We start from the raw sequence: 27,640 nt of genomic DNA, 5'->3' as shown, positions 1-27,640 counted from the left end.
AATACGCCAGTTTTGCATTAAATAATGCCTGAATTTTCTATGCCATTAATTTTCTTAACTAAAATATAGACACTACTAATATTTTGTCATAATTAGTATTCTGCCGATTTAAAACACCTAAAATATTTTTCTTTATCAAACATCACGAGATGTCCGAAAATCAGTTTCCTTTGGATGCCAACAGGCCATAAACAAAGCATAAATGATTCCTGTTGATCGGATCACGTATTTCTTTGTCATATTTTCGGAGATTTAAAAGCCAAAATAAAAAAATAATAATTATATTGTAAAATTAAATACAAGTTACCGTAATAGCTTTGAAATGTAGAAAAGTATAATATTTTCTTTCGGACAGTTAATTTTTTAGTGATTTTGAGTTTAAAGATAAACAAACTTCAGCATTTTGGAGGTATTGGTAGTTGGTTACACTGTCTAATAGTTTACGGTGCTTGTTGGCTATCTTTAGTGGAATTTATGTGGTATTCTGTAATTCGTTTATATTTTCTTTGTCCGTATGGAAAACTCGGGAAAAATAACGTCCAAGTTAAAAGGCGTGTGGAAATTTTATGAGAAAAATGCTAACCAAACCGCAAAATGCAAACAGTGTCAAAAAATTATTTAAACAAGTTACGGTAGCACATCTGGGTTGATAAGGCACCTAAAACAGCATCTTACATTGCAAAGAAAATTCAATACAGAAGAAATTATTTTGAAACATTTTTTAAAAAATAAACATATTTATAGGATACAAAATTGATATGAAGCATATATTTCAATCAATTTTTTCCCGATCCCGTTCCTGTTTCCCGCATGAAAAATATTTTCCAGACCGAGAATTTCCAGAATAAAAAAATCCTTTCCCACACAGCCCTAATATATTTCAATCAATTTTTCCCGATCCCGTTCCCGTTTCCCGCGGGAAAAATATTTTCCCGCCCGAGAATTTCCCGAAAAAAAAAAAATCCTTTCCCGCACAGCCCTAGTATATACTAGTTAGTGCTCTTTTTTGTACCTGTACCAATAAATATTTTATTACTTGAAACACTACATAAAAAGTGGTGATATTACTTATCTTACTTTTAAAGTGAGAACCGAGTTTTAAGAAGTGGTGCAGAACCAAGAACCGGTAACCCATCACTATAATTAAGATAGTCCACCCATTGATGTTTTCATCGTCTGCTACATTCGAGGAGCCCTAGCTCCAGCTGATTGAAACAGTCGCTGTTCTGTGAATCCTACAGTTTGCTCTCTACTTCTACATCCCGAACTATCGAGCTTCATTGCAGATCTCCTAGGCGAGTATTGAAAGAACGATTATCAACTTGATGGAAGATTAAGACCTGCCAATCTGATGGAAGTCTCTAAAATAGATTATGTTAATTGAAACTGGTATGTACTGTGTTGATACTTTTGATGTGTGTGTAGTCCATTAACAGTTTTCTATTTGGTTTCATCATTATAATCATTTTAATTGGATGAATTCAGAGTTTTCTATCAACTTTAGATTCACGATTTCGCTGTTTTGCATTGCCAGAGGTATCCCTGGATAACAGATGATCCAAGTTTTGCCATCATAACCCTGTTGATTGAATAGATACAATTTGCAATAAGACAGTGCAGTCAAAGTTTTAAGAAAACTTATGCATGGATTATGGGGTAAATATGGTAATATGCAGACACAATTTTAAAAATGATACAGCTAACTCATGTTTTTATAATGAATGGCCATTGAAGACTGTATTACAATGCAGAAACAAGATTATCTCAAAAATTTCACTTTCAACAACATTCCTGACTTTTCCAGGTTTCCCAACTTGTTTTTAATTCCCAGTTCTACCAGTTTTCCTGGTCTGTGGCCACCCTGCATCAACAAATCTTGTTCTGGACTAAAAATATATATATATATTTGCAAACTTGTACAAAATGTAAAGTTAATTAAAACATATAAACCAGCAAAAACACTTTTCTCACTACCTAACTACAACAAGACTTAAGGTTTGTTAACACACCATATTACCTGAAGGATGGTTCCAGCACATACTGATAGAGCTGAAGCAAGGTAGCGGCCAGACAGATGTCAGCGAGGGTGACTCGCTCGCCTACTAGGAAGGTCCTGGGCAACAGATAGTCATTCAGGACGCTCAAGGCTGTCTTGATATCCTCCTTCGCTCGATCTGTTGCCTACAAACAAGCCCATACCACCACCATCAACAATCATGGATTACAACACAAAACATGGACAGTCTTTTGCAATAATCATTAAAAGAAGTGAACACCATAGTAGCAACAGCATATCGATCATAAGTCACAATTGATGTACCACCTTGTGACTTAGTAGCTTACCTGCTGTATGTATCTAAGATGAAACACATGTTCCTGCTCAAAAATAAAAACATACATAAATGTTCCTGACTCCACACGAAATTAATAGAATATGTGATTGTAATATTGTTGACCTAAAATAGGTTAATCATAATTTCACAATACAGTATTATTAAAATTTTCTTACTTTTTCATGAAATGGACAATAATTCGGTTTGCAAAAATTGTCGGGATCAAGGCAGGGTGGCCACAGAAATGTAGAAATGAAATTCCCTGACTTTTCCAGGTTTTCCCTGACTATGCAAAAACAATACCCTGACAATTTTTTTTAAATTTAGACAACCGTGATTGTGATTTTATAAATATATTTTAAAACGAAAAATATATGATCTCTGTTGTTAGCAGTTTTGTTAAGATTCTTTGGCACAAAAATTTCAACAGTAATAAAAACAATAAAAAAATTAATAAGTCCATGCACTATCTTAAAGTATTAAACATTTGAAAAGTAAAAATTGTTACAACCAAGCAATGCAAATATTTAGGCCTGACAAAGAAGCACAAAGATCACGGTGAAATTTTAGGTAGACACTGGGACCATCCATAGAGATTTGCAGAATTTTGCACAAATTTATTTCTGACAGTGTCTCAGTGAATGCTTTCAGCAGATCTTCAGCTGTGGCATGATTCAAAAATGCTGAGTTGAAGTACCTAGTTGAAACCTGGCAGCTCTGTTCTCTCCAAAATCTCACCACTATATCCATTTGTCCAAGTTCGGAAGTCTTATTTAATGATTCATCAAACCCCACAACTATTTCAGTACACTGGAATATGTATTTCACTTATTCATTATGGAAATAAGGAGCTATGCCATGTAATATAATGTACCCAATTTTTGTTCTTTGCAGTTGCAGTTTTTTGGCAACTGATGAGTCTGGGAACATCATTTGCATCACAGTCAAATCACTTGCTGCACAACGCAAAGACTTATGTGATAAAACTGTTTGCATGCACCACAAAACTTCAGCCCTAGTCACCTCCTTTAAAACAAACGTGTTTATCCCAGACAGTGGCATTTTGCAAAGAACTGTAGATTCCACAACTGACTGTTCACAATTCTTCTCAGGTTGAATTTTACTGACAACCCCCGACTGGTCACCAAGAACAGTACCATCAGAAACAATAGTAGAAGTATACAACATGGAGGATGACTATGAATCAGAATTACCACGCACTAGTAGAAGGCTTTGGCTTACAAGAAAAGTACATACCCAAGTTACAACTGCTACGTTTGGAATATTCTTCTGCTTGCCTGTGTTTTTCACCATTCATGTGACTTGTGAGTGCACGTTTCCCCCATGTTGCTGAGGGAGAATGTTTTCTGACACAGCGAACGAGCATGATTACTTCCGGGTTTAGGTCGTTCCAACCACAAACCAAATCTCTCATCTTGAAGCCAATCATCTTTGAAATTTGAAGTCTTTCTTGGAAATACCATGTTTCAGGCTCAAATTATTCGCAACTTACCATGAAACTGTTAACGAACTTTCCTTAAATTGTCATTTCTAAACTATGAAAATTTTGTCACACTTTAAATACTGAAACACGAAATTTTACGCAATCTTTTCACGTGTAAACAAACAAATCGAACGTCTGTCACGTCTGTATAAAAATAGGTTAGCTAACTCTCTGAACAGCTAGCCAGCCATGTTTGACGTTTCATAATCCCCATTTACGATTCCTAAGAAGTAGCTCACTGCAGTAATAATCACTTCAAACACTACGTCTAACGAACACTACCCCTACAACTCCGTCGTAATAATTTCCGCAACACCAGCAATAGGTACTTCACAAGTGTACACAAAGGCAAATAAGCCAATATGGCGAATGGCGATCCCAGCCGAAACCGAAAGAAATGTTTAAATTAACCCAACCACCGGCTTTTCATTTCCTTTTGATTTTCATTGCAATGTTTTAACACGTCAATTATTAATCATTTTATTTTAGAAAAATCCCTACCAAATAATATGCAAGATATAAGCAAAAATAAGAACTGCAAATATGCTGCCAAACAAAGTAGCCATTTGATTTTGTAGATTTCTTAGAACGTGCTCAAAAACAAGTACAGTAGAACTTCATTATAAAGAACACGAAGGGACCAAAATTATGGCAGTTTGTTATAATGAAGTTCTTTATACCGAAATCACAATGATTGCCTGTTTTGGGGTTTTGAACATAACTCGATCTTGTTAAAAAACAAAGTAGAAAATCTAATACCAATATGAGTGGTACAAGCATCAATTACTTTAACAGCTATACTTTGGGATCAAGATACATACTACATACATACATACATACATACTAGTATGTACAATTCAGAAATACGTAGGTAAGTTGTTTGTCAAAGCAGTAAGCCTACCTTTGGAATCAAGACAAGCTGTTTGCAAAAATGCTGTAATAAATCAAAAATATAAAATTTAAAAGTTAGGAATTTTTTTTTACATTTTATTGTCTTCCAAACTGGATCGCTGGGTGAGAATTGTGGATAATGTTGATTTGGAGATACCTAACTTTTTAGCCACATCAGTCTTTTTATTTTCTTTATCTACTGCTTTTAACATTTCAAGTCGTTTCCTAGAAGACATGTTCAGTAGTACGGTTTTTTAAACTATAAAAACAAATGCACCCTACACATGTAAAAATAAGTTATACATGTAGTATAGCCACGTTTCTGGGAAGCCTACAACTCACGTAGTTTCGGTTCCCTGCAAGAATTTGCGAAGATTTCCGAAGTTTTGCGTTTTGGTATTAACGCCACTTCAGCCGCTAAATCAGAAGATCAAGCATGTTGTGACTGACCTAACACAACCCTTCGATTTTTTTAATTTCAATTTTTGAGAGAAATCCGAAGTTGCACGAACGTGCTAGGGAACCAAAACTATATGAGTTGTAGGCTACCGCACGTTTCTCAAACAATAAACAAGAAAACGACCAGAGATGTGTGTGTAGCAATACTTTATGATGTAGCACTTCGCATCGGTTAAACACGTCGTGCGAGCATAGAACAAAGAGTAATGTCAGCGAACACCACAATGCAGCGCTTTAGTCGCTACACTAGTTTTGTGCATTAATTTCAACACTAGTCCATTGCAGTCATCTATGGCACGTATCAAAATAAATAAGATGGCAGTTTGTGCAGTTTGTGGGTGAATGGCAACGATTTTATCAGTTTGTCGTTTACCGTGCCGGGCAGAAAAGTGTTCGTTCAAATGAATATTTATAGAATATTTAAAAAATGTGAACGAGAAAATTCATACTAGTGAAATTTTTTTACGTTATGTTATATGGACGTCTGACGGGACCAAAGGCATAGTTCGTAGTAATGAATTGTTCGCTCTAATGAAGTTCGTTAAAACGGTGTTTTACTGTACATTTGTTGGCAAAACCGAGAGCAGAAAAAACATACACACCAAATTATTATGGTACTGGTGTGCAATATTTAGCATGTAAAAATAGATCTACGATAGTTATTCATGTTGCACACAAGCCATTGTTTTCATACTGTTGAACGAGAACAGCACGTAAGAACTGGTTTACCGGTACGCATTACATTTTTTGGCAACACCGAGAGCATAAAAACCATACACAACTAATTATTATGGTACTGGTGTGCGACATTCAGCATGTAAAAAGAGATCTACGATAGTTATTCATGTTGCACGCAAGCCATTGTTTTCGTACTGTCGAACGAGAACAGCACGTAAGAACTGGTTTACGGTACACATTCTAACATAACATGGCATATTCAAAGTTAATAATGCACGGTAGAGGAGAAAATTTTCCCTGACCTCTCAGGCGATTCCCTGACTTTTCCAGATTTTCCCTTACCATTTCTAAAATCCCTGACTTTTCCCGGTCTGTGGCCTCCCTGCAAGGAGTCTGGCAAACAAAAACTTGTTTGAAAATTTGTTATGTTAGTTGCATAACTCAATTCCCCCCACCCCCCTCTTTCAAAAATTGAACTTTTTTTAACCAGTATTTTATGTATGATTATTGTAGATGACTTATCCTAACCAACTTTAAAAAACCAATATTGTTTGTCAAATTTCCTAGAAGCCACTACACTACATATTTACCTTTTTATTTCTCTTTGAATATGTGACGTGATAGGAAAATTATTTTTAATGGGATTAAAATTGTAATTATCTGAATTTGATATTTGTAATTGAGAATAATTTATGTGCATATTCAATTCAAATTAAAAAAACTGATATTCACTCAGGCTTATATATATATACACACACACACACACACACACACACACACATAGCGAAACCCTTTATATACGTTACCGTTATTTACGTTTTTCCATTATTTGCACTATATTCTTCAGGTCCCGTTTAGTTCCCATTTAGTCCAATACAATCCTTTCACGCGAATTACGTCTCAAAAATCGAATCCATCCCGCTATTTATGTCACGTAACAACCATAGTAGGCCTAAAAACATTGTGAAAAACGTAACGTTTATAGTCGGCAATGAACATTTTAAAACGCAAAATATATATATTTTATAACATGAAAAGTTGCTTTTATTTCTAAACATATAATAATATAAGCCTAGGCGTGTAAAAGTCCGAGTAATTTTAGCAGGAGACAATCTAAAATGTACTAGGGAAAAACGTAACCTCACGAATGTATACAGTAACGGGAATATTAGGACTTTACGAGGCTGCTTGTAAGTTCTGATACTATATTTATGTTTATGTCGCAACTTAGCCGAAATAACTTCACAAGATAAAATGAACGGAGTCTTGGTAACTGTTTTATATGTATTTTATAATTTCAGAAGTATTGTACAGTTGACGCATATTTTTTAAACTAACCATTTATTTCTGGGGATCGTAAATAATTAATTGTTGGTATCTAGACATCAAGATGAACGTAAACTTAAACATGTCACAGCAGCGAGAAAACTGGTGCGTATACCAATAAACTGGTATTAGAACTGGACAAAACTGGTACACGGGAGGTGGAGCTTATATTTTTTTCCCGCTAACCTCGCATCTATTGGCTGGCTGCTGTTGGAAGGTCACGAGTCTGGGCGGAGCATAGTGAGTTATACTGCGCACGCGCAGCTCAGAGAACAGAGAGCCAGCCGGCGGCTACGCCTCTCCGTAACAGCTGATTGAGTACAATGACCTTTCTCCATGCACTGCGCGCTATTTATGGTAAATTTCCAATTTGCGGCCCTTTTTTTTAAATTTTTTACTGTGGTTCAATGCATATGTGTAATGTAGCCCGTATTTGTTATGAACGCTGCAGGATGTGACTATTTTAATTAACTTTAACGTATTTCTTACTTTTCCCTTTATTTACACTTTTTTACTTTGTCCCCATGAAAAGTTCAAATAAGGGGTTTTGCTGTATATAAAGAATTCATTGAAATTTGAATTTTATTCATGTCCTGACGAAAATACACAAGTCACATAATTTGGGAAGAAAAAAACTAACACTTTTGCAGCTCGCCACTCAAGTCTCATGCCTTCACATAATGTCCCAAGCAACCCCTCCATCTGCTAAGTACTGAAAAAACACGGGACCTTTCCCGGTGGACCAACCAGGCCTACAATGCATGTCTGGGGCCTAAAAATTCTAGTTGAAAAGTAAGAAAAGTCGGGACTTTGATGCAGCCATGGTAACTCACAAATTTTTATAATGAATAAATAAAAAGTGAAATCAATGTGTCAGAGAGTGTTTTATTTCAGCATAAATCATGACAGTAACATTATTTTAGAAACATAATTTTCAATCTTAAATAAAACCCTTGTAGTATGTGTATATTCAATCTAGACTAATTGCGAGCTAGCCGGAGGTTTGAGTTTGTTACAACTTTTACCAAATAACTACATTAAAATTATACACACACCATAATACAGTAAAACCTCCATTAACGAATATTCTATTTAACGAAAAACCCCATACAACGAAATAAAATTTTGGTCCCGCCGAACCGCCATAAGATCAATGCTGTTTTAACCTCTAAATACCGAATTTTATTTGTTCTGAAATAGTGAAATTCCCTTTACAACAAACTGCCGCTTTTGGAAAACACGCAAAAATAAATATCTCCTACAAGACATCCACTAATTTTTTTTTGCATTCACTGCTTAAAAATACGTGCGTATAACCTTAAAATAATATGCACCATTGCGGAAGACATAAATAAACAAAGCATCATGGATAACGCACGTCGTGTATACATGCCACACTTTGTTCAAAATGGCGGGTACATTTAGCGCTAGTGGCGGAAACCTCTCGTACCATCGCTGTGGCAAGACGAACAACTAGTATATTTTGCGTTTCTATGGTTAAAGATGCGCACACGCAAATATTTTTAACTATGGTGTAGTACAATTTCCGTTTTTTCAGTTTTCAACTGTTGTTTATTTATTCCACACGTAGTTACGGAAATCAACACGTTATTACTGTAAAATGAATTCTAATCCTAAAAAGCGGCAACAGATTGACGTTAAAATAAAATTAGAAATTTTGAATGCAGTTGATGAAGGTGACAAAAAAAGTGATATAGCTAAACGTTTCGACATCCCGGCGTCTACAGTTTCGACCATATTATCCAACCGGGAACAGATCGAAAACGTGTGAAAGTATGTAAAAATGATGATTTAGACAAGATACTTTTTGACTGGTTAATGGCGGCTAGGGCATCTAACATCAACGTCTCGGGGCCGATTTTTCAAGAAAAGGCATGCCAGGAAGCACTGGGGATGGGAATTGATATTTTCCAAGCATCAAATGGTTGGCCAATAAACAAGTGTATTATATGTGCTTTTTCATGTTTAATTCCTCATATCGTATTAAACAGTCAGAAAGACAGTTCTAGCCATTTATGTGAAGCTTTATGATGACTAGAAATATATTGTGCGAAACCTCCATTTAACAAACCCCTATACAACAAACACAACAAATTTTGGTCCCTTGAGATTTGTTAAATAGAGGTTTCACTGTATATAAATGAGTGTCAATATCATTGAACTAGTAAGATAAGAATTATCTTAGCGAGGACCTGTAAGCCAGCAGTGATTTGCTAATTACATGGTTAGAGGTCTGCTATAAAATACTAACATGAAAAGTTTTAGATTACGACAAAGTGCCTTTCTTCTGTACTATTGAATTGTTTTCAATAACCTTTAAAGGACTTCGTAAAAACTACTCAACTTAAGCTAAGCAATTAAAAATAAACCCAATTTTGTTTTGCTTTTGTAAAGACTCAAACCGAACACCAAGGTCATGGATGTAAAATTAGACTGACCAACAAAACCTGAACCACGCAGCCCTATTTATAAATGCTTAGATGATATTCCCATGACAAACCAGCCCAAAATATTGTATGCTGCAGAATTCGTCAGTAGCATTTTGCTGTAAAAACATAATATTTACTATGGAAAGTCAAGCATTTAATAGTCTTATTACCCAGTCTTCGCAGCCTTTTATACACACGAGAGCGTGGAACGTGTGTTGCCATTACACAGGAACATGACGGAAAAGGCCAGCTACCCTCCTTTGGACAGCAACGTTGCTTGGTTAATTGACCACTTTATTATTACAGCCACTACTTCTGGGCAGCTGCTGGGCATAAAGTAGATAAACTCAATTACCTGCCGCAGACCTTGTAAGTTGTACAGGCAAGCACAGCTACTGATTTCCTTTAAATCTCTTAAACCTATTCAACTCAAAATCTTGGTTTGCAAAAAAAAGTATCAGTTAGTTTAAAAGTGGTTAAGTCTGCAGGCTGACCTGCTTGTTGTAGGGCATGATGCTGAGCACGGGAAACACCCACGTGCAGGAGGCTGGCAGGATCTCATTGTCGGCGAAGCACATCCACTGCAGCACCTGGGCCTTGTCCAGCTCCGTCTCCCCTCGCAGCTGGGGACTCGACACTGCAACCACCACCCCACCACTCAGCCCCCTCTGTGTGCACGTTCTGTTGCGTTACATGTCCCCCACACACTTCTTCATCTTCACCAACTTGTCCCTTCACAAGGACAACAATCTTTACAATTTGGGCTTGCATCAAACCAATTTCCAAGTTACTTCAATCTGCTAGTTTCATAAGAGCACAAAATATGAACACAAATTTATCTTAGTTTCTCTGTCACTGTATTCTTTCTAAAAAAATTTTTTTAGGATGCTAGACTTAAAATAAACTATTTACATCCAATTACCATTCACCAAATTTAAGGCTCAGTCTCACACCACATTGGTTATTTCATTTTCTTGAAGCTACCGTATTATTATTCAAGGACTATCCCTGTAAATTTATCTCAACTTATTACATTTTACCCAAATTTGCCAACAAAAGGGTTATTTAATCACAGGTAAAAGTTACGTTGAATGTCAATGTATCACTTGCATGACAATAATCAGCTTGCAGTGAACGTTAATAAATATCTGGTAACAATATTTGCTATTCAACGACAACTGGAAAAGAGTTTTAGTAATATATGCATGGGAACAGCCTTAAATAATAGTAATAAAAATAATTTACTAATACATAGTATAAGAAAAAAACCTTAAGTTATCACAATGTACATTTGAACCCCAACAACCTACAATAAAAAAAATTGGAATAGAAACTATGAACTCACCATAGTAAGCAATGGCATTACTCTCAGTCAAACATTTTCCATCTGCAGTCTCAAAAGCAGGGACCTGAAAAAAAAAAATGAACGCCATAAAAAAAATGAAAGAATGATTTTTAAAGTTTAACTAGCATTTCTGTTGTCAAGAACTTTTAAGCTGCAATGTAAATATTTTCTATTCAAGCTGAAAATACTTAAAAGCTATGCATTGTGTTTCTAACATCCCATTATAATCAATCAGATAGGTTAGAAATATGTGGAGAAAACATATACATACATTTTTCATTTTAAATCTTGAAGTATTTTCATATGTAGTAATAAAAATTTACAATCACAAATTTTCAGGACCATCTGTATGAGGTTATAAATCTGCGTGAGGCTAGGAAAAATTATTTTATATTTTTAAGTCTGTTTTATATTAAAATTTTTATTTAAATTAACTTTTGAATATAGGACCAATTGTTTCTTTGACTAATGTGTTAAGGGCTGAACGGTACCATACACATGATAATATACCATATTCATCACAACTGGCCACGTAGTAAAATTAACGCAGCTTGCGATATTAAAAGTTTCCAAATTTTTCAAGGTGCCTAAACATCAAAGAAAGTAGTATTGTCTGTTACACTTTTAACATAAAAATAAATTTCAAAAATATGCTGCGATTGCCCTGACTTTTTCTGGAATTCCCTGACTTTCTAGTTTTAAGTCCAGTACCAACCATGATTACCACAACAAGTTTCCCAACCTTGAAGCTTTAATGAAAACATGTGGTATGTGGCGTTGACATGCAATGTTTAAGTTTTGAATAAGCAGTGCACACATTACACAAAAAATTGTGCGCGGTTTATTAATATGGTATATCCGAAACCACGAACCACTCCAAAAGTAATTATTTCCAGAAGAAAAACAAATTATTGTACAATAGGGCCTAATATTATACAGTGTACAAAAAAAATCATAAAAGTTGTCAACTATGGATATGTTTGAATATTTCTACAGCTTCGTTGACTGTTCCTATTGTTACATGCTAGCTACTGTTTAGAATTTATTTAAGTCCACTGTGCTTGATGGTAGAAGAATGTTCTGCTAACAGACGAGTAGAAGCCCAATATGATTGGCCGATACACAAGCTAAAGGCAGGACAGCTCTCCCCTGATTGGTTGACACCTAAACTAAGGAAGAGGCCTGATGAACCCTAGCAGTATATCATCATTATTATGTATTTAGAGCCTTATCACATTCAAGCTCTCAGTTCATTTTTCAACTTTGATGATGCTTGCTGCAACAATTTCTTAACTATGATCATTCCTTCTGCAATGAAGAGTGAAACCAACCACTTTGATGCTGCTCAACCATCAGAACCAAGATAGTTTATCAGACAATGGCTGCAGCAAAGTCTGGAGTCTACCTTTGATAATTGTATGGCTGTATTTAGTCCTGACACAAAATTATTTGCTCAGGGTGGAGTCGCCAACTAATGTTCCTCTATGACAAAAAAAAATATAGGACACACAAGCACTATGAAGTACTTATCTACCTTTATAGAGGTCAAAATATTATGACTACAAATCACTATAATAAAAATTTTCATGGCTGTATAATACAATGTAATTACTTAAAGGACATTAACTAGGAGATTATTTTCTATGAATAATTTCTATTCTGTAAGACAGTGAATACCAAACTACAGCACTGGCTGTAGAACAAGTAAGTATCACTTTCTTATAACAATTTTCCTCCTTGAGTTACAAACCAAACAAAATCAGTGCCTGGCTTGCCTTTTTATAGAGGTTGCACTGATAGTTATGTAGTTCCAAAATTCTGTACCAAATGTGAATCCCCCACCCCTCCTAAAACTTGTATTAACTAACCTGTGCACTAAAACTTAATAAATTGAATTTTGTAATATCAGTGTTAAGTTCCAAAAACTATCCCAAACATCGCTTTAAAAACAAAGGTCTGTTATCTACACATGATTATCTCTATAATCTAAATAAAATTCAAACAACTTTTCTATCAAGCACACTATTAAAGTAGAGATGGACGAGTTGAGGTTTTTTGGCTAAGAGTCGAGTCGAGTTTAGCAATTCATATTTCGAGTCGAGTCGAGTTTGAGCCACAAAATTTTTGAAGAGGTCGAGTCAGTTTGAGTTTCATAATTTTATTTTTTTTTGCATCAAATATGAAAAATAAAATATTACTACACATCCATTGATATAAGAATTATTGTGTATCCAAGATGCATCTGCATTATTTAAATATTTTAAATGATTAATTAGCAAATCATTATGTTGTTTAAATTTAAAAAAAACTAAGCTACCGTGTTCCGATTTTTTCTCCATTTAAAATCCACTTAATATTTGTATCAGTATTTACATTTGCCGAAATTTGTATGCCGTTTTGGGCTTTTCACTAGTCAGTGTTGCAAACGTAGAGTTACCTACGTAACTTCTCAATGTAAATACATTTTCCGCTGCAAAATTATTCGCCCGGAACTGTTACAACTACAAGAATATCAACATGTTTAATAAATAAATATTTCATGCATTTGATTTGGCGATCAGTAAATGATTGCCAAATAAAATGCATGAGCGTTATATTTTATTCAAACAAAAAGAAAGTAATTTTATCTTAAACGTTATTGACACGCAGCGCTGCGTAGCGGAGCACAGCTAAATTTAGTTCCAAAATGCAAGGCTGGCTGGCCTAACATGCAGCCAATTCACGCTTCACGGCTTGGATGTTATTTACTAAATATTATAATATAATTATTTAGTGTTTTTATTTTTTGGTTATGGAAATCTCTTATTTATACGAGTTATTATAAACGGGGCACGATAAACGTTATGATTATTAATACATGTGCGTTTTGGTACAAATTTTTCTTCAGCGGAAATCCATTGACGTATCTTGTAAACAAATGCGGTACCGTATTTGCAGTAAACACAGGATGTAAAACAAAATAAAAACAGTGCACGCTGTTTTCCAAGTTTTTTTAAAATATAAAATGGTCATGTGACATAATTGTCCTACAAACTGTCGCCACTATCGACAAAATCACATTACGTCACGTTCATAAATGAAGGTAGGCCTAGGTTTGCACGGGATTTGTTTTGTTTAAAGGTCATTATCAATTCTTGCTGTATTAATTACTTGGCGAAAAGTTAAGACAACCTATAATAAAGTGCTATGTCACGATGCTGGTACTTAACTCGAAACGTGTTTCGAGTCTCGAACTTGATAAAATATGTGACTCGGTTTTCGAGTCGAGTCAATCTGACCCAACTCGGCTCGACTCGATAAACCAAAACTCGACCCATCTCTACTATTAAGTAATAAATAAAGCAGCACATCAAATATCATTGGGCATAAACAAACTGTGTGTATGTTTAGAGATTCTATAAAATATAGGAAAGAAATTAAAAAAAAAAAAGACAACTAAACACACATAATACATTTATTTTCATAAAATAAGCATTATTTATTCAATTGAAAAACTAGAGAATTTTTTAAAGTATAAAATCACTTACTAAATAGTTGCTTAAAATTAGGTAAAAAGTTAAACATGCAATAGATACTCTTGTAAACAAAGCCATCACAATATTTCACTAAATAAGTTGTACAACTTTTGTATTGTTACCGACTGCATGTATCACAATCATCAATAGCCCGTACCTAACTCGGCAGTACGATAAAAAAAAAACTAATAAATTTTTGTGCAAATCATATGCGATGATTCAATCAATGTTACTAAAACATGCACCATATGTTCAGCAACATTCTAAATACATCAAAATTTAATGCATGCATATCTATATAAAACTACTAAATACCGAAAGGGCTTTTTGAAGTACACAATAAAAAAATTAACACAAAGAAAACCAAAGGCTAATGTATGTGAACTTACCAAGAGATTTGATCCATTGCTTTAGATTACTATTATATATTTTTTTTAAAGTCACACCCATCTACACAAGTTCAAGAAACTGTTTAGGCAAAAGAGTACAAGTCAAAAATGGTATATTAATACATAATTTGAAAGTTAAAATGTGTCATATTTTTAGATGTAGATTTAAATACGCCACAAAAAACAAATTAGTTTACAGATGTTAAAAATAAATAAAAATTCTTGAAAAGCATACTTTTTGAGTTAATTTTGTCTAAACAGTCTAGAATTATAGAAAATTATAAATTGGCCTTAGGTATTCTGTAAAACAAATAGCATTTTCCTGGTACTGATATACTGCAGTATGAAATGGATCTAATATTTGTATGGCTATATTTAGTCCTGACACAAAATTATTTGTTCAGGGTGGAGTCGCCACCTGATGTTCCTCTATGACAAAAATATAGAACACACAAGCACTACGGAGTACTCATCTGCCTTTATAGAGGTTGATATATTAAATTTTAGTTTAATAAACAATCTATGTATATGCAATAGCATTTGCATGATTGTTAGTTGATCACCACAGCATGCTGCTTTGACATGAATAAAGCTGCTCATAACACAGAACTATGTGGCCATTCACAGTATTCTTTCAAACCCCAACCACAAAGTTTTACGACAGACGTAAATTTTAACAAAAATTAAATATCATGCCCTCTTATTTAGCAAACAGTGCTTCAAATCCACAATACAAAGTCTGACCACCAAATATCCTAAATGAATTTCGAAAAAAGTCCAGAAATTTTGAAATTAAAATTTTCAGAAAACCTTCTTCCCCATCAATCGATATTACATACACGCTTGAAATGGGGGTTTCGCCTGGAGGCAAGGCTCCCCCAAAATTATTCTCCCATTTCATAAATCCTTCCCACCCCTCACTCCAATACCTACCCTATAAAGCTCATTCCACTTTCGCCCCGTCCTCACCAGGAACGAATTCTTCCCTCTTTCTGCTAAGCTCTTACACTTTGGATCTTCCACCCATGATCTCTCCTGTACAACCTTCTCTGAAATCTAACTCCCAGCTTCCCCCTACCCTAATGAGAACAACATGGACTGATGTAACAATGTATGTCTGCAGCAATTTAATAAAACTCACATTTTTGGTTTTTAAGGCAATTGATTGACAGCCAACATTCATACATTTAACTATCAAATTTATGAAACTAACCCAATAAATTCTTTCTGGACGACTAAAATAATCTAATTACATTTTTCAATAACAATTCAGACATATGCACTGTATGGTACTAGACACAATAACCTCTCATGTTGTTATCTAAAGTCAACTACCATTATTCATAATTTTCCTCCATTTGTTACAAAGCAAACTTATAAAAGTTTACCTTGTCTTTGAAAAGAGGTTTCTATATAAGAAAAAAGATGCATTACTCAAATTGTAAAGTGTAATTTATTCTATCTGCAATCTCTCATTTTGTTAGTAATTATCTGGATGAGAGACATGTGTAAAATAAGATTGTTTAAATATTTTACATTTTAATTCTGCTAACCATTGTGGTGGTTGTGATGAGTCAGGCATGCAAAAAAGGTAGATAATATTTACTTGATAAACATTTATGGTTCAAGTCCTGCATTCACACAAGTACTTGTGTCTTGAGCTATATTGAGTTAAGTTAACCTCTTTGGCCTACGTAAATGACTGAACTAGCAATGTACGTGATGGCAATCTTCACATGTCTATCACGACTGGTTTTTCTTGTGCTATTTATTCCCCATGCTTGTAACTGCAACATTTCATGATGAACACTGTAGCCATGGCTCTGCAAGATGTGCAAATATTGTTGCATCCAGCTTTATTTCATGGAAACTTTCCAAGTGCTTCAGATGTGAGATGAGTGAAAACATGACTTAAGAGACACTTGGAATATTGAAGTGTTACTTATATATTCCTCCAGCCTGACACAAGTTTCTCGGTAAATATGTAGTTGAGCGGTATTTGCGAAAAAAAATGTTTAAAAAATCCGAAAATACCTTTATTAGACGCTCTTCAACTTCCTCTTTTCATTAAAAGCGGCGGAGGTACGAAATTCCAAATACTTTAGGAGATATTGAATTTTTAAAATTCATCATATGTAGTCGAGTGGTATTTGCGGAAAAAAAGTCAAAAGTCCGAAAATACCTTTATTAGATGCTCTTCAACTTCCTCTTTTCATTAAAAGCGGCGGAGATAAGAAATTCCAAATACTTTAAGAGATATCGCCGTTCTTATTTTGCATACAAGACCTGTGTTTATCATTCGACCGTCGCCATTTTTTTATTCTGTTGTGTGTTTGTGAATGCCTAATTAATGAAATGGTCTATTAGGTCAGGTCAGTTACATTATAAATACTTTGAAACTAAGCGTACATTAGAAATAATATTAAATTATTTCAATGGTTCTTTAGTTTTAAAGTATTTATAATGTAACTGACCTGACCTAACAAACCGGGACAAAGGATGAACAGACACAACTCACGTAAATTTTTTTTGTTACTTATTACTTGCGCAACAGTAAAAATAAGACTTTAAAATTAGAAACATTAAAAACTCGCCTAAGTTGGAGGCGGTAATTAAATACCGTTTTAAACAATAAATGAAGTAAATCACGTATTGGTTAATTTGAATTCTGGCCTATCACGAACAATCACGTGACATCATTATCCAATAAAAAATAGATGCTCGTAAACAAGAAACAATGGTGAAAGCCACATGAACGCACTGCTATAATTGTGATGAAATTTAAAAATTCGATATCTCCTAAAGTATTTGGAATTTATCTCCGCCGCTTTTAATGAAAAGAGGAAGTTGAAGAGCATCTAATACAGGTATTTTCGGATTTTTAACATTTTTTTTTCTCGCAAATACCGCTCAACTACATACCTATGATGAAATTTAAAAATTCAATATCTCCTAAAGTATTTGGAATTTATTACCTCCGCTGCTTTTATTGAAAAGAGGAAGTTAAAGAGCATAGAATAACAGTATTTTCGGATTTTTAACATTTTTTTTTTGCAAATACTGCCCAACTACATATTTACCAGTTTCTCTGTGTGCTAGTTTTACGAAAGAACAAAGAACCAGAAAGAAATGCTTGCCCTCTAGGGATAGAAAAATTATATACTAGGAGGGGGTATGGGGGGGAGTGGGTGACTGCCACCTCTCCAGCAGACAAAGACCACATGGTGACAGTGCTAGTGATTTCAGATCCAATCAGCACACACTTTCTACCTGACCCTCTTAGATTTCAATGATTTTTTTATTTATAGTTTACCTGCATAAAGAAATTTTTACAATTTTTGAGCAAGTAGTTTTTTCCCCAATTAATTTACTAAATTTAAAAATTACACAAATTTTGCATGTTTCTGATCTAGAAGAATATTTGTGATTCGGGAACGGTTGATGTTTGAAAGCTCTAATTGGTCCCAATTTAAAGCTTTTTTAATGGGCTTTCATATTTACATGCAACTCAATGTAGAGGGAGTGACTCACATACCCACAGATATACCTTTCCGTTTTAAGAGTGTCGCCGTTATAGTTTTTCATATGTCCAACTTCCAGTCAAGCTAGTTAATTTACACTATATGGGTCATTCTATTAAAACAAGCAATATTCAGATGGAAAAAATCTTTGGAATAAAAGTCATATTTATTTTGTTTTTATGGATTGATATTTTTTTACTTAGCCTTCATAACAAAATAAGCTTATGAGCAATAAATAATTTCACTATTTACATACAAAATAAATTATATTTTAAAAATTGTGTACCAGGACAATGACACTGCTGCCAGGACAATGATAACATACAAAACTCTGATAGTCCTAGCACATCCATGAAATAAAATGTAAATAAGTTATGTAGGTACCTACTAAAAACAAGAATTAGTTCATCTCATATTGGACTAAAGATATATGCTTGAGTATAACAGTAAATACATTGAAAAGCAACAAAATAAAGAGTAATACAATTTCTGCATTTCAAAACAGAAAGTCCCTTAATGTGAATTGAAAAGCCCGATTGTCACACGGTACTGGATGTCCAATCTTCTTTTTAACATTTTGAAAGGCGTAACTAAATATGTCTTTTTATGGGGGGCCATTTAAATGTTGAATTGAGTTTGTTTTGCAGAATCACCGCATTTACTTTCATCTGTAGTAAACTGGCCATTCAGTTTTTGTGAGCCAAGATAATATCCATGATTGCATCCTTCATATGTGGGACATAGACAGCTTGGTGATCTAAAGTGTAATGTTTTTGGTTCATTGTAACTGTGGGTCACTTGCTGAACCTTCATGGTGCCTTTGAAAGGGATCAATGTCTTCTTAGACAGGAATTTTGAGTGAATGGAATCAATAAATTCTGATGTGATCTTAAATAGAAGGATGCCAGGACATTCTTTGGTTGAACTATCCAAAATGGTCTATATTTACAAAATGTTGCATAGCATACTTTGTACGGCCCTTCAGTCCCTATCTTTCATGCAAAATCTTCATTGATTCGCTCAACAGTCGTTTTTGTTTTTTCACTCCCAATCATGTTATAATCTTTGTTACCTGGGCAAAGGCTACTATTTTCATCTTTCTCAAGAAACTTAATAATACTCTCCTGAAGTTTAATGGCCTCACCCTTCACTTTTCTTTCATAAATCAAATCTCTCCAATTCTGATTGGCAACAAAACATTTGTATTTCAAAAAAGTTTTGCTTTTATTCAAACACCTGTATTTTTTTATTACTTTTCCAGAGAGTAGTTTGATGAAAGTTGTTTCAATTTCACGCTCTTAATTAGATCATAACTGTCTTTAAGCTGTTTTTCTAAGACATTACCAAAAATTAGCCTTTTTCTGACTTCATTTGGAACCTTCTTACCTCTCAAGAGCTTGCTTGCTTTACTACGTGGTGTAAGATCATTACTTTTATTCTCATTGTTGCATCTTAGTCTGTAATACCTTTTCTTGTATTTATTCGCTTCTCTTTTAGATTTTTCAAGATCATGTTTCAATTTACTGATGTGCAAATAGGCTTTTGCCCGATCTCGTTTAACCTTTCTTCTACCAGCACTTATTTTCTTATTTGTATTAAGTGTTGTGGTACTGTTTGATGGACCAGGAGCAGGTTCAGGCGGGTCATCTGCTTCATCTGGTGGAATGTATGGACATGACTGGCCACTGGAATTATGTTTGTTTTTTCTGTAACATTTAGAATTTTCTTTCCATTTTTTGCGTGTAAATCTGTTCTCTCGTCATTTTGCTTACAGGCTTGACAATTCCAGTTTTCTTTTGTCTCTCCTATTTAGCATGTCTTTTTAACTTTTCTTGTAACAATCGTCCTGGGTCATTTTTTATTCTCTCTTGGCGCTTCTTCTCTGCAAGTCTTTTCTTCAATAACCTTTCATCATTTGATTGTTTAATTTTACCCATTATGTTTGCTGCTCTTCAACCCCTGAAAATATTTAAATATTTTATAATGCATTTACATAGCATGTAAAGAACAGATGAGTATTTCAAATGTGATTGTGACCTGTTCAAAAACAATATTAATTAACATATCCGAATTGGTTTTAAATGGAACAGAATTAAAAATGACACGAGACAATAAATTGTTCGAAGTACTGTCGCAACGACAGCACTGTGAATAATTAGCTATGTTAGTGCTTGTCACATGAAGTAGTAGTATTATTTTTTTTTCACTATGACCTAACCTCTATTAATTTCCATTTCATTACATAGTTAAGCTTAGTAAATATATTGTTGAGTTAAGGCAAAATAAAAATAGTATTTACGTGTCTTTAAATAGGCATAAAATATTTTGCATTTTGAAAGCCATAATTATTTTAGTCTTCTTAATATCTGGGAAATAATGACCATTTCCTTTATAACTGTATGAATATTGAAATCTGTGATAAAATGTGGTGGTGAACAAAAATCACGAGATAAATACTACCTAGTATGCAAATAACATCATTGTCCTGCCATGTTGTCATTGTCTTGCCTCATTATAGCCAGGACAATGATGACCAAGACAATGATGAAACAGACTTTAGAAAAGTTTATATTGTTCCCGCCAAAATTTTTGAGGTTTAATATTATATGGCCTGTTTATGACTGATATATCACAATTAAAAATAAAACAAACATTATTTTATTACATACCTGTGGTAAGACTCATTGCCCAGGAAAATGACTGTTAAAAAGCATAAACACACACACTTATTCTTCTTTGTCAATATAAGAATAATTTATTCCAAACAAACTTCAATGGACACATAACCTTTTAGTTGATACTTAAACCAATATATGGCTAAATCCTCTCAAATTGTGCTGCTACCTATCTTTGCTAAAACGAATAAATCATATGATACCAGGACAATGATGATATTCTTGGAGACAACTATTAAATTTAAATTACAATTACAGTAGTCTTTTGATGTGGCATCACTTACTCAATTATTACTAAGTGATAGTTCTAAATCTATAATATATTAATAAAATTACATACATTAAAAAAATTATTTTCTTTTAAGGTTAAATAAAAAAAAAATCAATAAAATATGACCAGTGACAGCCAGGACAATGACTTTTTTTAAACATAAAAACTATAAACAAATGTAATGTGAATATATTTTTTACATGTTAATGTTATTTTATATAGTGAATAGGATGTTCATGATTGCAATTTTTTTTTAATGGTTTTATTTAATCTGAAGAACCACATAGGCCCAAGAGAACAATATTGCTTGTTTTAATAGAATGACCCATATGCATCCAGTCAGCTTAGTTTAAATATTACTCACTCTGCCTATAAACACTTATGTCACTTTTATGATTTAGGTCATCACACTTCACATACCTGATAGATTTATGCAGTCAGGCACAATACTGCTTTAAAAGATATGGTGATATACATTTTTCACACATTGACACATAAAATTGATGAGCACCCACAAAAATATGTCAAACACATTTAGATGATGCAGATATTTTTCTTTCTTTTATTGACAAAATCTCTGCCATTGTCTGTCATGTCATAGTGAGAGTGAACCATTATAAAGACTATACTTAGTCTCAGGTTAGCCTACCATCATTATGTAAATTCTGCCTGTCAAAACTGTGTAGTCTAATAAATACTGCAAAGATAAATGTTATCAGTACTTAAAATATCAATACTCGTACTTCAGAAAACAAAACTTGGTACTGTTAAATATCTGCTCTTAACTTATACCGCAGATTTATGCTCATATCTCATAAACAGATAAAGAGAAGACCCTGAAATGATTTTTAATGGGAAAAAACAATGGTGCAAACAATTTTTTGGGAATTTTATTAAATTTTAAAAAATTTTATGAATAAACCAAATTTCGGATATTCCATAATTCCTTTTAGGAGTTTTGAATGAAGCAACTCCTTAACCCATTAAAAAATCTTTAAAATGGAACAAATTTGAGCTTTCTAATACCAACCATTCCCGTTTCTTTCTAGATGAGAAACATACAAAATTTGGGCTATTTTGTAAATTTTATAAATTGAAAGAAAAAAAACTTACTTAAATAATCAAAATAAATTACCCACTTACTCATGCAGGTAAACTATAAACAAAAAATCATTGAAAGAGGCTCAGGGTTAATTTACAAATCTTCGTCCATATAGTCAGCTTTCACATTAAATGGATAACCTATAGCACAAAGTTCAAAACAAATTAAAACTTCAATACTCGAGGCAACACAAAATAACTGAACTTTCTAGCACTAGATGTGGAAATATAATAGGCTTGGCCTAACAAGTCTAACATCTGTCGATGTCACCAAATCTAACATGCAGTTTCACAAGTTTAAAGACACTTAACAACAAAAAAACTTTCTTTACATAAACATTAAGAAAATATACAAACCTTACCTTTCCCAACGGAAACTTTTTCAAGAATGCTTCAGTCTTATTTGTCTCGCCGAAAATGAAATCCGGTGCTAGTTTCACATTGGCACCTGAATACTGTGCAGCAACCAGCACCTTCACGGCTCGAAAATTTTCACGATAGGCGTACAGAGTCTAGAAAAGAGTACATAAACGATGAACAGGACATCATCTATTTCAAAATAGACCGCAAAAATTTCATTACAATTAAAGGATGTCAGCAAAAAGCCTCAATCTAAATACACATTTCCACTTACTCCAGACGCCATTGTGGTAGATAACAAAAAGATTTGACGTTCAACTTGGAAGGCAGATATTTCCTTCCGTTCCAAAGATAATTGACTAAAACATATGAACATGAAGAACAAATATTCCGTTTCTATTGGCTACAAAAAAAAAACTAATATGAAAATATCAAAAGCACAAATATATATAAAATAAATAAATAATTTTATACGGTCATCAAGCAAACACTAAAAATGTTTCAAAAGCAATATATTTTAAATTGTAGACCCAAACTTACACACACACACACACACACACAAACACACACACACATATATATATATATAAAACTTCAGGGACAGCAAGTAAGAGATAACAATTTATATCAGGGACGTTAGAAAGTAGTCCAATGATGCTGATATATTTGACGCTAAAAGTTGATAAATCAATTAAAAAATAGGTACACACGTACAATTGCATGAATACTATACAATGTCTTTTATGGATATAGCTGCTATGTCGCCAAAATACTAACCCAAATATAGACATAACAAAAACTAATTTTATAGTTATAAAATAACATAGACATTTCTCCTGCAGAAGTCTCTTGGTGCTTATGTTGTTAGAAGTTATTGCCCGACGCCAAAACTCTCAGTAAAAGAACCCTCCCACTGTGAGGTTATTCGTGGACCATTCGGCTCGGGTATCATTGAGAGGAACTTCACTTGTTAGAGAACAATGACCTGCATCCTAACCTTAACCTCACTACATGTTGCTGGCCTGTGGGCATGCCCTTACATAGGCTAGACACAATATGGACATTAACTGGAATAGGAAACATACAGGAATAGATAGTACTCACACATCAGGTAGTAGACATGCCTGGCTATAATTAAGTGCCCACATTTATTGCTGTTGTATGGGATGTCTCGGGGTGAAAATGATTGGTTTTAAACCCAGTGAGATCTCAAGACGGGTTCCTGGTCACATTGCTGGGCACAGCATGAATAAATGAAACAGAAAAAATGCGAGATGATGTTGATTTATTACATGAAATTACCCTTACATGGTGATACCACAGCACACTGCCCATTGTGTTTCGGTGACAAAACACGGCCCTGCGTACTTGTAGAATATGAAGGTTATGGTTACGACTACAATCAGATTGCGGATTTTAATGTCCGAAGACGATGCAATGTGAACATTCACAGATTTGGTACGAGGTTACGGTTTGGTTGGCACATCATACTCGTAACACAATATACGGGGAAAAATTGAGGATGAAAAAATGGAAAAAATAACATAACAAAATACACTAATATTACATATACAACTAGTTCACAGTCTGTGGGCGAATTTTAGGAGTCTGACGTGTCTCGCGGGGAGTTAAGTTGAGTTCAGTTACATTATGAAACAGCGAGATGACCAAGTTACACAGGAGGAGAAGTCTCTATGTGTCAATAAGGTGCTTAAGAACATCCTCATTGCTTTCTACAGGGATGATCAGACATTCTGAGTCTCTGATTTGGAGTTTTTAGATGTGGGTTTGAAAAACTCCGCGAGGAACGCAGTGACTCAATAACCTGCTGTTAATCACTTTCCAGGCCAATAATTAAAACTACTTTTTTTTGGTGGGGGGGGGGGGGGGGGAGATTTCTAAGTAAGACCACCTATTGTGGCCGGTACCAAAAAGCGACTTCTGGAAAAAGTTTATATAGATTATATATAAATCAACATTTTACGGGTGTGATAACAACTTAAAATTTGCACAATTCACTTCCAACTTATACATAAAATATAGTAATAGAAAATCTTTGTCGTGACGTAGTCCCGACCATGGTATACTGTACTGCTGCTAAACTTGTTGGTGTATTCTTACTGCTGGCGCCAGTACCATTAATAGTACTCGTCGATTTATAAATAGACCCTTTTGTTGTGTGTGTGTTGTCAGGACAATATACACTGGCTGTCACTATTTTTCAAATATATATATATATATATATATACATATATATACATATATATGTATGTGTCAATGGTACTGTTATGCTCTTGTACTCTGACCCTTAGAAACATGCATAAAATGTTATTTATCATAAAACACACACTCTTGGACACAGGTAGCTAGGTAACATATATCAACACATAGGGATAAAACTCAGGTTTTTATTATTAAGAATAAAATGGCTATTCATCAGGGACAACTAACATATGTGTAGAGATAAAAATCAACATTAATATAATTAGATAAAAATCACAGAAAAACAATCCTAACGATACTGAACATGACTCGTGGATATGCGCTTATGTAAATTAAAACATCAGGAAAATATGTAGCACACATGAATCGTTCACCAAAAGTTCGTTAGTGTAAGTTCAGAAAATAAAATCAAATGATGTTTTTACGGACGCATTCTTACATAACAGAAAAATGTTTGAAATCATAGCACAATTAATTTGTATGATTACTCTTTATGTTTATATTTGGGTTCGTATTTGCCTTGGCTTAACTCAGTTTATATGGTAGAGACACGCAACTTGTACTCCCATTTCACCTCTGGGTATCACAAAATAAAATAATAATTTAAATCTTGGAACTAACAATTCATGACGTAGTTCAGGATAATTGACACCTTTTACGTGAAAACTAATCAGTTTGTAGTCAAATCGGAGTTATTTACGACGAAATTACATACAGCTGGGTATGTCTATGGGCGATACAAAATGTAAGATCTTTACTTACAGATTTTCACTCCTAATAACATATCCGTCAGAATATGCCCTTATAATCTTACACATTATTTATTTATACGTCTTTTAAGCTCATCCTGAGTGTCGGATGGCATAATCTAGCTAGCTATATTTCAAATTTAAAATAGGCCTCGCGCCTTTGCGTCGGCATCAGACGCCTTCATACAACCAAACTCTTAATTAAGACGTTCTAGACGCCTCACATCTAAAACACGGCCTCTCATTGGCCGAAACCAAAATCGGTTAGCGTAATTTACAATATAAATACTGTAAATAACACTCATTAATACAATTGAAAACACAGAAATGCGGTAAATTTAAAACGAAAATTTCCAACAATGAAAATTTCTTTAAGTAATACCCCGAATAAAATCATCGTTAATTCGTTAAGTTCATTAGTCCTTAGAGGGGTATACTCAATTGACTGTCCATATAAGTCCATTTCAGGTCATAGAGCATAGCTCTCGTAGATATACATAATTAATAAAAATATATTTAAATAACTTTTGCGGGCGAACAATATACAAATTAAATAATAAAATTTCATAATAATAATAATAATAACAATCAAAATAATAATACTTTATAAATAATAGTATCATTAAAATAAGTCATAACTTTCTGTGCATTATGAAAATAGTAACAGCACAGAATTGCCGCCCTTGTCAATCATATTGAACTGCAATCGTTGACCTGTTCAAAACAGTACAATGTGATTGGCAGTTTACCGTCTCTCTCGCACTATGTACAACGAATAGCCTTGTCGCCTAGCGGCGCGCGCACTACACATAAAAAAAAACTTGGAGCGACCGAGCTCCTTCTTCTCCTCTTTTTTTTTTTATTTATTTTTCTATCGTCCTTTCGACCGTTACACCAGACAATTCGCGCAATTTTAATCACTTTGCATCGGGTCGTCGCCGCTAGCAGACCTGCGCTGGAATGGTCCACGGGTTTTCCCGCGCAAAATCTTCTCTGCTGGACCTGCTGCAGCTCTCCGACGGCGTCTACTCCCTTGAGCCGCTCCTGTTGAGAGGGACGTGGGAAGACATACTTACTGTAAGTAGCAGTCTCATATGGCTGTAGCGGGTGTATGTACATGTGAGTCAACAATGTGACGTTCTCCAGGACACGTCACGGCAGTGGATCAACGTCCACCCGCGGTGCAAACGTAATCCACGGTGGCGGCTGAGGAGGCATCGGGACAGCGCCCGACCTCAAAGCGGCCAACACCAACACCTGCTCCACACCTCACGTCGGCGGGATTGGCGTGTGGCGGCGCGCAGTACCGGACACCACGGCTCCGGGCTCCGCAGCGAACATCTGCAGCAGCGGACTGCGGCTGCAGCTGCCGCCCTACCCCACGAACACGTGAGAGGCGGCGTCGGGACGTCTGCGGTGCTGCTCGTGTCGGCGGAACCGCCACTTCTCACAAGGACGCACTCGTCGGGTCCCATCACTGATAGGTACACAGCCGTTGCGAACCGTATTGTGTACATTTTAACTTACAAGTGTCCCGGTCATTAAACAGTCTTAAAACTCTTCACTCATGTGTGAATCGTGCACTTGTAACGCACGAATGTCGGCAGGCTAAGACATCTTCTGTGCTTAACGTAGCCTATCCACAAGCCAGTTCAGTATAAACTAAATCTATTAAAACAAATAGTAACTAATGGGATCAAATAACATCAGATATTAAATAATAAGTATAGTAACTTAGGCTAAACATTCAATAACTTTCAAAGTGAAATTGTTACATCTTAACAATAGGTATCATTAGCTAGATAACATTCAAGCATAACTAACTAAACTGATTTTCATGTTAATGAAAT

The 27,640-nt window shown here is 34.5% G+C and overlaps 1 protein-coding gene across 1 annotated transcript in view; it reads right to left on the bottom strand.

The window, feature by feature from the left end:
• The window catches only part of LOC134534750 (elongation factor 1-gamma), a 58,439-nt gene extending 35,257 nt beyond the window's left edge, over positions 1-23,182 (bottom strand). The window contains exons 1-5 of the mRNA XM_063373272.1: positions 23,093-23,182; positions 22,821-22,970; positions 10,987-11,050; positions 10,136-10,278; positions 2,018-2,181 (exon numbers count right to left, since the gene is read on the bottom strand). Of these exons, the coding sequence (XP_063229342.1) occupies positions 2,018-2,181; positions 10,136-10,278; positions 10,987-11,050; positions 22,821-22,970; positions 23,093-23,104 (533 nt within the window). The 5' untranslated portion in view covers positions 23,105-23,182. The remainder of the gene's footprint in view (positions 1-2,017; positions 2,182-10,135; positions 10,279-10,986; positions 11,051-22,820; positions 22,971-23,092) is intronic.
• Positions 23,183-27,640: the final 4,458 nt, after the last annotated feature.

The sequence above is a fragment of the Bacillus rossius genome, chromosome 8 (genome assembly GCF_032445375.1).
Source record: "Bacillus rossius redtenbacheri isolate Brsri chromosome 8, Brsri_v3, whole genome shotgun sequence".
Classification (NCBI taxonomy): domain Eukaryota; kingdom Metazoa; phylum Arthropoda; class Insecta; order Phasmatodea; family Bacillidae; genus Bacillus; species Bacillus rossius.
This window is presented reverse-complemented; position numbering and strand designations above follow the sequence as displayed.